Source organism: Diaphorina citri, unplaced genomic scaffold (genome assembly GCF_000475195.1).
Source record: "Diaphorina citri unplaced genomic scaffold, Diaci psyllid genome assembly version 1.1 scaffold820, whole genome shotgun sequence".
In the NCBI taxonomy this organism is placed as follows: domain Eukaryota; kingdom Metazoa; phylum Arthropoda; class Insecta; order Hemiptera; family Psyllidae; genus Diaphorina; species Diaphorina citri.
Window position 1 is genome coordinate 31,508 of NW_007378252.1, and position 17,037 is coordinate 48,544.

The 17,037-nt window shown below is 40.1% G+C and overlaps 2 protein-coding genes and 1 long non-coding RNA gene across 3 annotated transcripts; 1 reads left to right on the plus strand and 2 right to left on the minus strand.

Moving 5' to 3' along the window:
* Window positions 1–1,673: 1,673 nt before the first annotated feature.
* On the minus strand, window positions 1,674–3,423 carry LOC113468696 (probable cytochrome P450 6t1). The gene is made up of 3 exons (XM_026825802.1): window positions 3,310–3,423; window positions 2,704–2,973; window positions 1,674–1,747 (listed from the first exon to the last, which is right to left on the minus strand). The coding sequence occupies exons 2-3, from the start codon at window positions 2,858–2,860 to the stop codon at window positions 1,674–1,676; spliced, it is 231 nt and encodes a 76-aa protein (XP_026681603.1). The 5' UTR covers window positions 2,861–2,973; window positions 3,310–3,423.
* Window positions 3,424–6,043: 2,620 nt separating this feature from the next.
* Window positions 6,044–6,835, minus strand: LOC113468697 (cytochrome P450 6a2-like). Its single transcript, XM_026825803.1, has 2 exons — window positions 6,796–6,835; window positions 6,044–6,279 (listed from the first exon to the last, which is right to left on the minus strand). The coding sequence occupies exons 1-2, from the start codon at window positions 6,830–6,832 to the stop codon at window positions 6,044–6,046; spliced, it is 273 nt and encodes a 90-aa protein (XP_026681604.1). The 5' UTR covers window positions 6,833–6,835.
* Window positions 6,836–13,037: 6,202 nt separating this feature from the next.
* Window positions 13,038–13,715, plus strand: LOC113468691. Its single transcript, XR_003392351.1, has 2 exons — window positions 13,038–13,144; window positions 13,620–13,715. It is a non-coding gene; the product is annotated as an uncharacterized LOC113468691 (long non-coding RNA).
* The last annotated feature ends 3,322 nt before the right edge of the window (window positions 13,716–17,037 follow it).

Genomic DNA, 17,037 nt, shown 5'->3' on the forward strand with positions numbered 1-17,037 from the left:
GTCAAATGGGAAGTATTGGAACAAGCCGTACGGACCGTACGCTAAAGAACATTTCCGAATCATTCCGAATTATTTTTAAAAATTCCTAAACGGTTGGGGGGTGCTACGTAGAGTTTACAGCAGTTGCTTGGTGCTCCGCGGCCAAAAAAATTTTGAGAACCACTGCCCTAAAGGATAGGTTAGCCTTGTAAGAATCTTTCTAATAAAGGAAGGACGGACTAAAAACAGATTTACCAAGAATTGGGATTATTTTTGTAGATAGAACAAAAGGGTATACAAAGGTCATAAATGCGGTAATTTATCTGTTACCAAAGTTTGAGACCAAAATTGGACCTGGGATACCAAATTTCAAGGATCGACGTGTCTTGATTCAAGGAACTCAAAATTTCAAAGTTCATGAAAATCGGACCAGGCAATCGCGAGTTATAGCGGAACAAACACACAAAAATCTAAACCAAATGCAAAACGGTCGAGTTAAAATATTAGACCTTCACTTCGTTCGGTCAATGAGATACCTGTTTCAACGTTTTTCGACATTGAAATCCATTCTCGAGATATTTCGAGTGGTTCTTTTTTTTTCTATACACCCTGTATATGTATTATTGACGTACTTGCTGACGCAAATTATGAATTGTTTCCCCTTCATCAGGTCCGACTCGTGGCACAACTATGTCAATTATCTCACGTCAGTATTTCGTCTCGTGTCCACGGGTAGCGCTAATGTGCCCAATGACGTAACAAATAGCGCTAATGTCCCCAATGACTTAACAAATAGCGCTAATGTCCCCAATGACACAACAAATAGCGCTAATGTGCCCAATGACGACAGCGCTAATGTCCCCAATGATGTCATAACGAGCGCGGATCTCAGTTTCGAGTCTTGCGCTCAGTATTTGTCGATTTTGGAAGAGAAAAAGGTGGCGCTTTCTCACAAGTCGAGGGCGGTACATTTGGTACGGCTAGAAAATGAAGAGCTCCTGACGCACTTGTTCATGTCCTATGTTCGAGTGTACAACTACAAGAAACAGCAACACACTGCGATGAGCTTGTACAAACTCAAATCAAAAAACCCATACTATTTTTGGGCAGTCATGAGTATTGTGATGCAGGCAAGTTAAACAATTACCTTGATAATTTATATATTTTTACTTTTATATTATTAATACAAAGGGTTGAAGCATTTTATATTGTTAAACAAACAGCAAGTATTTGAGAGATTTGATAGATATCGGCAGAGTCTACCAAGTTTGTAAGTAGAGTATTTTACACAGGTCATAGAGCACTCTGTACTCTCGGTAGAACACTCTGTGACCTGTGTACACTACTCTACATTTATATTGTTAAACAAACAGCAAGTATTTGAGAGATTTGATAGATATCGGCAGAGTCTATCAAGTTTGTAAGTAGAGTATTTTACACAGGTCATAGAGCACTCTGTACTCTCGGTAGAACACTCTGTGACCTGTGTACACTGCTCTACAAACTTGGTAGACTCCATAGAACATAGAGGGTGGTCTCACAAAAAAGTCTATTGTGTATTGACACCTTTTACTACACTTGATTTCACTAATGTACTTCTTTTTTTTTCTCTGTTCTTCTCCAGGCTTTTAAGACAGAGGACAATATCAGTAAATCTATCACACTACCTTTAGCCGAGAGAATGGTAAAGAAGTTTATTGATGAGAACCGAATAGACCAGGGAATCTGTGGTAGAGGTCGCGATACAGATGGGCCTGACAGATACGACCTGGAAGCATACAATAGTCAATGGTTGGGTGGAAGAATTGGGAAAATGGAGGAGTTGCAATTGGGAAAATATTAATAAAAGGTCGATTCCTACGTAAAAAGTTGTGAAAAATCCGAATCTGAGGTCGAACTTTAAAAGGTCGAAAATTCAATTTTTAATTACCGTTCTAATGAAAAAGTTCGAAGAGTTGTGACGTCAGATTTCACGTCAAAATGCGCAGAAACGCTTGCGCACAAACAAACAAAGCGGAAGTCATGAATTATGACGTCATCGCCTACGGGAGCGTATGCCGTGACGTCAAACTTCACGATTTAACGCTTGCGCACAAACAAACAAAGCGGAAGTCTTGAATTACGACGTCATCGCCTACGGGAGCGTATGCCGTGACGTCAAACTTCACGATTTTTAACTTAAAAAAAAAAAATAAAAAAATACCGGTATTTTTCAAATCCATTTATCTCGGGATCTAGAAGTAGTAGAAGAAAAAGAAAAATTCCGTTGGTCCTCATTTTTCCTGTTCTATGACTCTGAAACATCACCCAACTAAGCGCAACTGATCTATTGTGTAAACAAAGATCTATGTGAGAAGGGGCTGTCCGGAAGTGAGGTGCATAGCAGAGCGGACTGGAAGAGACTGACGCGAAATGCCAAACCCACTTGAGTGGGATAAGGAAAAGAAGAAGTGATTGAGTGAAATGGCTCCTTCAAGAGGGCCCTGCCACTTAAGCCCAGACCCTAAACGTAACTGCCAATTTTCATCAAAATTAGACCAATTCTACAGAGACCGGGTCGAATAATTTGACGAACTCAAATGATTCGATATTGGGTAAATGCACAAATAATAATATAGGTACTTAGAATAAAAATGACGTAATAGTCACTCTCAAGCATTAGAAAACAACATATTGGTACAATGCCTGCCCCTATAAAAGAAGAGGAAAAGTCTAGTTACTTACCACTAAGTACAGACCAGAAGTTGCCCACGGCAGGCAGGGCGGGAACATAGGGTATGCCACGTTTCTGCCAGTAATCCAATGACCCTGTGGCCCATCTGTAGATGGATATTAGACACAGTAGAAGAGTGGTCAGTAGTAAGAGTCCAATGAGCTCCATGATGGGGAACTAGAAATACTTTAATGATGCTTTCGTGCCAAACTAACTGTCTAAATAAAGCAACTTTAAACTAAAGTCTGCAGAATATTATGCTTTGAATTGTAAAAATGGTTCTATGAAAGAAGAGATTTTTTCAAGATATTACATTAAGAAGTATCATATTAACAAAATAATAATAATAATAATAATAATATAATAATAATAATAATAATAATAATAATAATAAATAAATAATAATAATAATAATATAATAATAATAATAATTAATAATAATAATAATAATAATAATAATAATAAATAAATAAAAATAAAAATAATTAATAAAATAATAATAATGAAACAAACACTTTGGTTCTTTGATTATTTTTGAAGTTTGCCTAAATGGTAAACTAAAAAAAAAAAAAAAAAAAAAAAAAAAAAAAAAAGAATGTAAGTCTATCAATACGAACACATTTAAACTCTTACACAACCTGGAACAGTATTGGAAATTCAAACAAATGAAAAAAACACTCTTGGTTATCGCCAGTAAAAGTCCAAGGTATTATCTAAACATCAGAGATAAGCTTATCGGATAAACTGCGAAACAACACTAGGAATAAAAATAGAAAATATTGCCTTCCTACCGAGGCAATATTTTCAGGAATAACAAGACACAATTATTACTTCAGTGCGTAAACAATAGGAATATGGAATAGAATGGGACAAACAAGAGCGTGAATCACAAAGGTACCATAAAAAAAAAAAGAAAAAAAAAAAAAAAATGAATATTGATCTTGGCCTTTAGAATTTAGAATTTTACTTAAAAAAAGTCGTGGATAGAGGGAACTGTAACTGCTGAGGTCTTATCGTCCCGAAAGCGAAGAGCAGAAGGAAGACAGGATAGGAGAAAGGCCTATCTGTTATAAAATACGCCCCCCGGGCGGGAATCAAAACCCGCGACATAAGCGCTCACAAAGCAGGACGCGCTTACCAACCAAGCTAACTAGCCTGGCATAGCGGCAATGTAGATTTAAATGAGAGAGTGTTCCCACTAGGGGGTATACCTAAAAAACTGAATTCACAAAAATTCAACTGATTTGTTTTCGAACGACAAGTGGGAACTAGCCTTGAGTGTTCGTGTGTGCGCGCGTTGCTCTAAGTTATATGTGAACAGGACTAGAATATTCTAATAATGCAAAATTAGTTGAGTTAAAACTTGGAAATCACCTCTCTCGTTCAATTACGTCTACTTATGAAGTATATAACTGATAATTCTCTCTCATATCCTCCACTTATCGAGAGAACAGGAAGAACTAGACTACATGATCTGTAATACATTTAAGTAAAAGAAGCACGCAAGCTAGTATTTTTCAAATAGGTACCCTACCTAAGTTTATTTAGTTATAGGTAACGATTTATTTTACTCAAATATAATCTTATAACAGATAAACATAATTTGAGACGGAACAGCCAGTCCCGGAATCAATCATTTATTTGCCTGGAACATTTTTTTTTCTTTGACCCCGCCGGAAATCGAACCCGGGTCTCCCGCTCGCAATGCAAGCGCAGTGACCACTACGCCACGGGAGCTGACTTAAAAAACTTCTATTTAACAAGCTGGGTCCGTCCCTCCGGGAATTTTTTAGCCCGTAGTTTGTTCTATCATGGTTAAAGAATACCCTTGTACCTACCTAATTTGTTTAATATTCAGTTTATTATTATTCTTGATTTGATTTTTTGATTTTACTTTCATGTAATGATTTAAAATCAAGACTAGAGCCCGTTCTCCCTTTATTCCCAATATAATGTTTAAGTCACCCATCCATTTATTGGCCTTTCTCGGCGTAGCTTAACACAGGTGACGCTAAAACCGGTCTTAAATTATCGACTAAACTGTTCAGAGCTCATTTGTGTGAGAAAATGTGAAAAAAATCCCCCCAAAACCAGTTTTTTTGGCTTTATGGTTCTCTGGACAAAATTTGCACCACCACTTTCGTGTTCCTGGTAGAAAGACCTTTAATTTGATATATAGGTCGACCAGGTTTGGATAAGTCCTTCTATGGGGACAGATAGACAGACCGACCGACAGACAGACGACACCGAAGCGAATACAATAGTCCGTCCACTATACCTTTTATTATTAGTAATAATAAAGGAAGGACGGACTAAAAAGAAACATCTCCAGAAAACAACATCACATTAGGGAACCCCTGCTCCATCTTCCAAGTTTAAACTTCTGGCCTTGTACCGGCTCCCTCGCAGCCTCAGGGACACTACCCGTATTATCGCTATTTGAACCTTGGGTTTTATCTACAAATTTTATTTTTCTTTATTTACTAGCTACTTTCCCCGAGCTTCGTTTCGAAGAAAATGTTCTCGGGAATCAAACCCGATACCGCCTTGTAAGCGCTAGGCCGCGGGTTCGATTCCCGCCCGGGGCGGATTTTTTCCTGCTGGTATAATGTTCGTTCTCGGAACGGCTGGCTTTCTCCTATCCTGTCTTCCTTCTCTCTTCGATTTCATTTTTTATTTATTTACTGACACAAACGGGTGGACCTTTACTATCTATCTATTTATAAATTTCCCTAGCTCTAACTAGAATAGAATAGAATATACTTTGTTTATCCTGCCAGAATGAGACTGAAAAGTCCCTTTACTCCCGCAGTCTAAACAATAGCTATGTTCAATAAAATTGGCTCATCAACCATCGCATGGTGAGGACTTGTGCTTGTTCTTTAAGAACAGAGAGAACCCTTTGAAAAGATGCCAGCTAGCTAGGCTGCTTAGGGTTAGCTGTTCTCCTCCCTGTTTATAGTCCCACAGCTAGACACTAGTCTACTCTCTGTTTAACTCCCCCCTGCCAGATTTCAGGCGGACCTGTTTAGGTGTACCTGTTAGGTCTACCTGATAGCAAGTGGTCGGCTTTAGACGAGAAAAAGTCTTACTGTCTCGGTGGTGTAGTGGTCTAGGCGCTCGACTGGTAAACAGGAGGGCGTGGGTTCAATCCCAGCCGAGGTATGGAATTTTATCCTCTATATAATTTGAGAATTTGACCACAGGAATAGTAGTAGCCTACTGCTGGAGTAAAGGGACTTTTCAGTCCTATGCGAGCAGTATAAATAAGCAGTATTATTATTATTATTACTATGTCTTCAATCCGTCTCGATATTTTTGCTGAGTGTCTGTAACCTGTGTATTTCTATTTTATTCCCTACCTGATATAACTTGCTCCAAATAGGTCATCTTGGCCAGGTCTTCATACGTAACCTTTCCTCCGCCCTCCTTGTAAATCTTCTGCACTTCCCGTCTAGCTTTATCCTGTACCTCCTGGTTATATGCCAACTCATGTAGAACGTTGGTAGACGTTGAACTGGAGGTCTCGTGACCGGCTAGTATTAGGACGAATACCCCGGAGACCACTTCTTGCATGCGGATGACACCTGGGCGGAAAAAGTCGGTGAATTAATCATAAAGATGCGTCAAATAATACAAAAGGAAAAAAAAAAAAAAAGGGACTCACAAAGTCTAGGAGCATTCAAGACCTCCCCTAGGAATAAAAATAGAAAATATTGCCTTCCTACCGAGGCAATATTTTCCCAGGAATAACAAGACACAATTATTACTTCAGTGCGTAAACAATAGAATATGGAATAGAATGGGACAAACAAGAGCGTGAATCACAAAGGTACCATAAAAAAAAAAAAAAAAAAAAAAAAAAAAAAAAATGAACAATATAAGGGACTCACAAAGTCTAGGAGCATTCAAGACCTCCCTGGTGAATTAAAGGCTCACAGCGAAAGAAAAATTCCCGGGCCTAGCGCTTACAAGGCAGACGCGCTATAAAGCAAGATAACTAGGCTCCAGAAGAAGTCCATTCAGCTGACTCGTTTACTTACGTTCAGAGTCGCGTAACATCGTTTAGACTCGGGTAACATCGTTTCCACTCGTGTACTTACGTTCCGACTCGGGTAACATCAAGTCCTTTTCATACATGTGATAGAGGGAACTGTAACTGCTGAGGTCTTATCGTCCCGAAAGCGAAGAGAGAAGGAAGACAGGATAGGAGAAAGCCTTATCTGTTATAAAATACGCCCCGGGCGGGAATCAAACCCGCGACATAGCGCTCACAAAGCAGACGCGCTACCAACCAAGCTAACTAGGCTGGCATAGGCAATGTAATTTAAATGAGAGAGTGTTCCCACTAGGGGGTATACCTAAAAAACTGATTACACAAAATTCAACTGATTTGTTTTCGAACGACAAGTGGGAACTAGCCTTGAGTGTTCGTGTGTGCGCGTTGCTCTAGTTATATTGAAACAGACTAAATATTCTAACTAATGCAAAATTAGTTGAGTTAAAACTTGGAAATCACTTCTCGTTCAATTACGTCTACTTATGAAGAACTGATAAGTTTATATCTACTTATGAAGAACAGGAAGAACTAATGACTAATGATCGTAATAACATTTAAGTAGAAGAAGCACGCAATAGTATTTTTCAAATAGGTACCTACCTAACGTTTTATTTAGTATAGGTAACGATTTATTTACTCAATATAATATACTTATAACAGATAAACATAATTTGAGACGTATTTACTATAGGGTTTACATAAGATAAGAATTAACTCTAACTAAAATGATTATAGTGAATTAGACATCAACTATCATGTCTGAGACTCTGTGATTAGATATCTCGGTGTACACTTAGGAGTTTAGGGGTTTTCAAATGATGACCCGCGAGATTATATTTTGGCTACTCTATAAAATAACGAGAACTTATCTCCTCTATGACCATGTATATATATAAAAAAAACAAGCAGGGTCCGTCCCTCCGGGAATTTTTTAGCCCGTAGTGATTAGAGAAAATCAGTACCTATGTACCTACCTAATTTTTTTCAAATAGGTACCTACCTAACGTTTTATTTAGTATAGGTAACGATTTATTTACTCAACATAATACTTATAACAGATAAACATAATTTGAGACGTATGTATTATAGGGTTTAGATAAGATAAGAATTAACTCTAACCAAAATGATTATAGTGAATTAGACATCAACTATCATGTCTGAGACTCTGTGATTAGATATCTCGGTGTACACTGTACACTTAGGGGTTTTCAAATGATGACCCGCGAGATTATATTTTGGCTACTCTATAAAATAACGAGAACTTATCTCCTCTATGACCATGTATATATATAAAAAAAAACAACTCAATAAAAGTAGCCACTCAATTGTCTTCACGAGGCCAAGTGCACCCTGAACGCCAAGCACAGAGCCGAAAAAAAACTGCGGCCCCGCCGGGAATCGAACCCGGGCCTCCTACGTGCAAGCCTAGTGTGATACCCACTCGGCCACGGAGGTTGCTCCATTATATTTAACTCCAATTTTCATTTCAGAGTACAATGTCGGAATGGAGGCTCGTGTTTTGGCTCACGTTCATAATTCTGGCGGTCACCAATCTATTCTATCTCGTGTTCGGCTCGGCCGAAATACAACCCTGGAACGACCCCAACCCTGTAGTACAAAAGCCGCCCCCCCGAAGTGAAATAGAAATCGGCCCAGAACCCGAATAGAGTGCCCCAAAACCCGAATAGAGTGCCCCAGAACCCAAATAGGGGGATGCTTGTAGATTGAGTACGAATAGACTATCTTTGGACAAGCAACCACACTAGTAGATCATTGATGGCCGAGGCCACAAGTGAGCGTATTTGGATTAACTTCGGATCAAGCAATCTGATTGGGGTTGATTTCAAAAAATTCCGCCCGGGGCGGATTTTATCCTGATGGGATAATGTTCGTTCTCGGAACGGCTGGGTTTCTCCTATCCTGTCTTCCTTCTCTCTTCGATTTCGGGACGATAAGACCATTGCAGTTACAGTTCCCTCTGTCAAACCTCTTAAAGAAAAAAATCTCTTTTGGAAACTGCACTATATTCACTATAAACCATAGGAAATCAAAGATCATGCTCCATCGGAATTGGTTCCGTTTCTGAAAGCTAGGAATCGACCATTTATTTATAATTTTTACCCATTTGCAACTGCTCCATTACTACTAGATCAGTACTAGGTCCTTGGCTATCTATTCAAATAGAAAGCAAACTAACTAATCAAATTATCTACTTGCCAGCCTGGTTAGCTTAGTTGGTAGTGCGTCTGCCTTGTGAGCGCTAGGCCGCGGGTTCGATTCCCGCCCGGGGTGGATTTTATCCTGATGGGATAATGTTCGTTCTCGGAACGGCTGGCTTTTTCCTATCCTGTCTTCCTTCTCTCTTCGATTTCGGGACGATAAGACCATAGCAGTTACAGTTCCCTCTGTCAAACCTCTCATAAAAAAACCCGATACCCTGGAATGCAATCTCTTGGCTTAGGTCTGACAGTTTTTCTGGATTTTGTGATCATTTTAGGGAGGCCTATTTTATCTATTCTTGTCTCTATCGATCGTCTGTTTTCTCTAAACAAGTCGGACGAAATTAAAACACACCCCACATATTTAATTTTATATACAGAATTTCCTAAATTTTCAGACATAGAAAAAATCCTAAAGGCATGTCCCTTCCCACATTTGGTTTTAAGTGGCCCGCGGTCTTTGCTGTGGATTCCCATGTGACCCACAGTCATGCCCACGTTTTGCTAACCCCTGGTCTAGTTAATCTCAAACGAATGTGAAATTGTAAATACTTGCATCCGTGTTTCAAGTGTATTTAAAGTGATTTTCCAGCTATAACCCGAGGAGTATAAACATAGGAGGATGTGGGTTGAATCTTCATGTGCATAAGCAACCACCGTGGCCGAGTGGGTATCGCACTAGGCTTACATGCCGGAGGTCCCTGGTTCGATTCCCAGCGGTGTCGAAGTTTTTTCGGCTGCACTCAGCCTCATAATGACAATCAAGTAGCTACTTCAATCGAGTTTTATACTTGAAATTGAATCCATGGAAAGATTGTTGAAATCTATGGAAATTAGCGAGTATGCACAGAAACGATTTTTCGTCAAACAACGTTAAAGAGTTCAGTTAACGGGACGCTAATTTTGGTTGCAAAAACTCGCCATTGATTGCAAAGAAGGCACTGAGTCATGCTGTGATATCCACAAAACTTGTGAAAAGGCTCTGCTTTAACACAAAAAAATCTGGTGTGAACATCACATGACTTTCCTTATCCTATTGAATGATGCTTATTTGAGTGTTCTTTTACCCTAACTTTTACAATATCTCTAACAGTTTAGTCGGTATAGCCAAAAACCACAAAAAACGGTCGAAATCTGTCCAAAAGCGGTAAAAATACCGCCAACCACAGCACCTATCTCAACCAAACGTTTCGTGTCGCATCCTTGTCACATTTGACATATACATACCAAATTTCAAATCTCTAGCTCTTACCGTTCTCGAGATATTTTGTTTACAAACAGAAGGACAGACAGACACGGACCAATGGCTGAAACTTTGGATTTAGGCTCTAGGGACCTTAAAACGTGTTTTGGCACTAAAAACTGACCATTGAAAATTTGACAAAAACCGCCAAAAAACGGTCGAAATCTGTCCAAAAGCGGTAAAAATACCGCCAACCGCAGCATCTATCTCAACTAAAAGTTTTGTGTCGCATCCTTGTCACATTTGACATATACATACCAAATTTCAAGTCTCTAGCTCTTACCGTACTCGAGATATTTTGTTTACAGACAGAAGGACGGACAGACACACGGACCAATGGCTGAAACTTTGGATTTAGGCTCTAGGGACCTTAAAACGTGTTTTGGCACTAAAAACTGACCATGAAAATTTGACCCGATTACATTACTTTCCTTCCTATAGGATAAAGAAAGTAATACTGTAAAATCGAGATTTAATTTGATTTTTTCTGCTCAAGTTTTTCGCTGTATGTTACTTTTACACTCTAGTATTAAAGGGACTTTTCAGTCTCATTCTGCCAGTATAAGCTATTTATATTTTATCCTATTCTATTAACAAAGTACCTACAATCTATTTGTTGCAGGTGCTAGCGGGGCGGCTCATATGTGCTACGAGAATCTGGACATGAAACACATCCAGTTGGACTCGCTGGGCTATCTTCACCTCGGTCCCCTACTGTCCATGGCTCAGTTCATGTAAAATCGAGATTTGATTTGATTTTTTCTGCTCAAGTTTTTCGCTGTATGTTACTTTTACACTCTAGTATTAAAGGGACTTTTCAGTCTCATTCTGCCAGTATAAGCTATTTATATTTTATCCTATTCTATTAACAAAGTACCTACAATCTATTTGTTGCAGGTGCTAGCGGGGCGGCTCATATGTGCTACGAGAATCTGGACATGAAACACATCCAGTTGGACTCGCTGGGCTATCTTCACCTCGGTCCCCTACTGTCCATGGCTCAGTTCACACTGGCCGCCAAAGTGTTCGACGCCACGCTCAAATTCTTCACCATCAACTACAAAGATGTACGTAGGCGTCCACAACGAAGAACCGACCATCGACCCTCGCTTAGTATCGACCAAACCACAACGCAGGGTCCTAACTAGAGCGAAGACGCTCTTGGCTTCACCACAAATAAATGCAGTTTCATTGTGTTATTATGTCACAACTTTGGTGCTCACTGCAGCATTGTAGGATTTTCCCAATATCTCAATAATCCTAAATCTTCAGGAGCTGATCTGACCACAAATAAATCATGATGAATAAACAAACCATGCTAATGAATAGAAGTGTCCTCAACGGAGCATTCACCATAGTACAGACCCTCGCAGAAAATCAAGAAATTGAGCTGAGTATTTGTTCTGCGATGGTCGATGTTCAATGGTCGCTGTTGTGGCCGCGGACTAAGCGTAAAAAAAAACTTGAAAATGGGCTTGGACTATCAAAACGCACACATATCTGTGACAGAGTCCACTAGTAGAAACTTCCTAAATCTAACCAAGGCCATAACTTTGATTTTTTTTTTTTTTTTTTTTTTTTTTATTGAAATAACAAATCTCCGTAGAGCTGAGTATTTGTTCTGCGATGGTCGATGTTCAATGGTCGCTGTTGTGGCCGCGCACTAAGCGTAAAAAAAGCTTGAAAATAGGCTTGGACTATCAAAATGCACAGATATCTGTGACAGAGTCCACTAGTAAAAACTTCTTAATCTAACGAAGGCCATAACTTTTATTTTTTATTTATTTATTTACTGGTGGACCCTTTACTATCTAATTTATCTATCTATTTATAAATTTCCCTAGCTCTAACTACACCTAACAAACTTAGCATTAACCTAACTATAATATCTATACAGGGTGTCCCAGAATCCATGCCCCAATTGCCCCTCTCGAAGCCTGTTTGAGATTTCTCAGTGCTAATGAATAGAAGTGTCCTCAACGGAGCCTTGACCATAGTACCGACTCTCACAGAAAATCAATAAATTGAGCTGAGTATTTTTTCTGCGATGGTCGATGTTCAATGATCGCTGTTATGACCGCGCACTAAGCGTAAAAAAAGCTTGAAAATAGGCTTGGACTATCAAAATGCACAGATATCTGTGACAGAGTCCACTAGTAAAAACTGATGCTGGCTCCGGTCGCTATGCGCATTTATATGTCATAGCTACTCATTTTCCTCACGAGGCTGGGCTCCGCAACAGCCAGTCACGGAATCAATCATTTGCATGATACAAAATTCTTGACCCCGCCGGGAATCGAACCCGGGTGCAAGGCACGCGGGAGGCGTGCAAGGCGAGCGCAGTGACCACTACGCCATGGGAGCTGACGAAGTCTCATAGATTAAGCTTAGGATAAGAATCTCTTGTAAAAAAATGGCTATCAAATAAAACATACCTATACCTATAGTTAGTTTGAAGGGTAGCACGTCTGCCAGGTCGCGGGTTCGATTACCGGCTGGGTCACATATTCTAAACAGATAAGGTTCGTTCTCCGAGCGGCGGCTGGCTTTCTCCTATTCTATCTTCCTTCTTGACAGTTGCAGTTCCCTCGATCAAACCTCCTTAAAAAAAAACTTACTGTACAGGGGTCACAAAATATGAAACTAACATGAGTTCTGACTTTCCTTTTGAAAATAATTTTTCTCGTCGAAAGAAAAATCTTGTGAAGCATGTAACAGACAACGAGTAAGGCCAGCCATTCACGATCAGTTTTAACTGACAGTTCTAACTGACAGTTTGGAACTGTCAGTTAAAACTGATTGTGAATGGCCGGCCTAACAACGTGAAGAAGGACTTCGAGGCGGTCCAGGAACAGTTCGCGGCGGTCTCGGAACGGGGTAGCTGGCAGAACCATCGGGCCCTTATTCAGACTATGAGCCTGTTTGTAGAGGTGAGACAACTCATTGTACCAGCTAGTTGTAACCAATATTGTTAAAATCTTACCTTCGAAGTCTCATAGATTAGGATAAGAATCTCTTGTAAAAAAATGGCTATCAAATAAAACATACCTATACCTGTACAGTCGTCGCAAAATATTAAACTAACATGAGTTCTGACTTTCCTTTTGAAAGCTTAGGATAAGAATCTCTTGTAAAAAATGGCTATCAAATAAAACATACCTATACCTGTACAGTCGTCGCAAAATATTAAACTAACATGAGTTCTGACTTTCCTTTTGAAAATAATTTTTCTCGTCAAAAGAAAGATCTTGTGAAGCATCTAACAGACAACGAGTAAGGCCGGCCATTCACGATCAGTTCTAACTGACAGTTTGGAACTGTCAGTTAAAACTGATCTTGAATGGCCGGCCTAACAACGTAATGAAAAATTAAATTCATAATTTTATCATTGTATTGTCTTTTCAGATGATCGCCATCACAAACATCAAGTGTGGCGCCATGGCCGCCATCTTGAAAGCGAACAAGTCCCCCAACTCGAGGAGCAAAGAACAAAACGCCAAGAAAAAGAAGAAATCTAGGTGTGCAGTAAGAAAGGATTTTGGGAAAATCTAAACCGATCCTGAGATATGATCAATTTTTGATCGCTAAAATCTCCATAAGAAATACACAGAGTGCCAGAGAACGGGAGAGAATTGCTCCGCTCTCGACCAACATTTTGAGTTTCGTTTATGTTTTTTGTTTTTAGTTTGATAACTATGCAGCTAATAGGGATTCCGCCCTCGACCAACTTTTTGAGAGTTTCGTTTATGTTTTTAGTTTGATAACTATGTAGTTGATAGGGAGCGCGCAGCGCGACCGTAATTTTTATTATTTTCTACAAGTTCGGCCATGCCTTTTCTATAAGTTTGGCCATGCCTTAGGATGAACTAACGGGATTCCGGAACGAAGCGACGGAATTCAGATATATCTCTAGATAGATAGTGTAGTGTAGATATATCTCTAGATACCCTAGATCTAGATATCTCGAGTGTCTCGTTCTTATTTCCACACCCTGTCTCCATTTGCCCGTTTCAGAACGCCGATCACCTGGTGCTCTCGTACAAGTTCGGCTCGTTCCTCAAGATCGACGAGTTTCACCGATTTCGCCAGCGCCTCAACAATTCCATCCCGCGGTCAAACTTTCTTGACTTGGCGGGGCGGAGCGCTACCGCGCTCCTTAATATCTCGAGTGTCTCGTTCTTATTTCCACACCCTGTCTCCATTTGGCCGTTTCAGAACGCAGATCACCTGGTGCTCTCGTACAAGTTCGGCTCGTTCCTCAAGATCGACGAGTTTCACCGATTTCGCCAGCGCCTCAACAATTCCATCCACTACACTCTGTCCACTATTGAGAAGATGCTGTTGGACATCCTACACGTCACGTCTTATAATGAGGTAAAATATTGACGGAGCACGTCAGCTCCCATGGTGTAGTGGTCACTGCGCTCGCCTTGCACGCAGGAGACCCGGGTTCCATTCCCGGCGGGGTTCGAAGTTTTTTTTTCGGCTCTGTCCTTGGATTTCGGGGTGCACTCACTGGAGCACGTCAGCTCCCATGGTGTAGTGGTCACTGCGCTCGCCTTGCACGCAGGAGACCCGGGTTCGATTCCCGGCGGGGTTCGACGTTTTTTTTTCGGCTCTGTCCTTGGATTTCGGCGTGCACTCACCCTCGTAAGGACAATTTATTAGCCACATTAATCGAGTAGCGACCAGTGGCGACATTACCAGAATAAAAAAAATAGATCCGTTGCGCTTACTTGGGTGATGTTTCAAAGTCATAGAGCAGGAAAAATTAGGACCAACGGAATTTTTCTTTTTCTTCTACGACTTCTAGATACCGAGATAAATCGATTTAAAAAATACCGGTAAATCAACTTTGACGTCACGGCATACGCTCCCGTAGGCGATGACGTCATAATTCATGACTCCTGCTTCGTTTGTTTGTGCGCAAGCGTTTCTGCGCATTTTGACGTGTCATAATTCATGACTCCTGCTTCGTTTGTTTGTGCGCAAGCGTTTTTGCGCATTTTGACGTGAAATCTGACGTCACAACTCTTTGAACTTTTTCATTAGAACGGCAATTCAAAATTGAATTTTCGACCTTTTAATGTTACTTTTTTGGAGTTTTGACCTCATATTTGGATTTTTCACAACTTTTACGTTAATAGAATTTTCCCTTATGTTATCTTATCTCAAGTGTTGAGTACTGTGGAAACAATGGACGTGGAACCCCAGGTGGATAATATCCTGTGGGATGAACTGGATATCTTATTTTATCTTATCTTATCTTATCTTATCTTATCTTATCTTATCTCAGGTGCTGAGCACTGTGGAGACAATGGACGTGGAACCTCAGGTGGATAATATCCTGTGGGATGAGCTGGAAGATAATCGGGACCTGTCCGTGTTCAATACGTGTAATCCTAGTCATATGTAAGTATCTGAGTACCCAATCATAGGGTAGATTTGAATAAGAAAAGAATTTTTGTTATGGAGCAGTTGCATTTGGGTGAAAAATATTAATAAAAGGTCGATCCCTACGTAAAAAGTTGTGAAAAATCTAAATCTGAGATCAAAATTCCGAAAGTAACTTTTAAAGGTCGAAAATTCAATTTTTATTTGCTATTCTGATGAAAAAGTTCAAAGGGTCGTGACGTCAAAGTTTACGCAGAACCACATGCGCACAAACAAGGAAGCGTACGGGAGCGTATGCTGGGACGTTAAAGTTCAAGATTTACCGGTACGTTTTAAATCGATTTATCTCCGGATCTAGAAGTCGTAGAAGAAAAAGAAAAATTCCCTAGTTCCTCATTTTTCCTGCTCTTTCACTTAGAAACCTCACTCAAGTAAGCGCAACTGCTCTTTTTTTTTAAGATGAGTGTTCCACCGCCGTTTTTATTTCGTAGCAATGAAACAACTGCTACATTAGACGCATGTGGCCTGTGTACAGGGTACACTACCCGTATTATCGCTATTTGAACCTTGGGTTTTATCCACAAATTTTATTTTTCTTTATTTACTAGCTACTTTCCCCGAGCTTCGTTTCGAAGAAAATGTTCTCGGGTTTGATTCCCGCCCGGGGCGGATTTTATCCTGATGGGATAATGTTCGTTCTCGGAACGACTGGCTTTGTCCTATCCTGTCTTCCTTCTCTCTTCGATTTCGGGACGATAAGACCATAGCAGTTACAGTTCCCTCTGTCAAACCTCTTCATAAAAAAAACCCGATACCCTGGAATGCAATCTCTTGGCTTAGGTCTGACAGTTTTTCTGGATTTTGTGATCATTTTAGGGAGGCCTATTTTATCTATTCTTGTCTCTATCGATCGTCTGTTTTCTCTAAACAAGTCGCCCGATACCCTGGAATGCAATCTCTTGGCTTAGGTCTGATAGTTTTTCTGGATTTTGTGATCATTTTAGGGAGGCCTATTTTATCTATTCTTGTCTCTATCGATCGTCTGTTTTCTCTAAACAAGTCGGACGAAATTAAAACACACCCCACATATTTAATTTTATATACAGAATTTCCTAAATTTTCAGACATAGAAAAAATCCTAAAGGCATGTCCCTTCCCACATTTGGTTTTAAGTGGCCCGCGGTCTTTGCTGTGGATTCCCATGTGACCCACAGTCATGCCCACGTTTTGCTAACCCCTGGTCTAGTTAATCTCAAACGAATGTGAAATTGTAAATACTTGCATCCGTGTTTCAAGTGTATTTAAAGTGATTTTCCAGCTATAACCCGAGGAGTATAAACATAGGAGGATGTGGGTTGAATCTTCATGTGCATAAGCAACCACCGTGGCCGAGTGGGTATCGCACTAGGCTTACATACCGGAGGTCCCT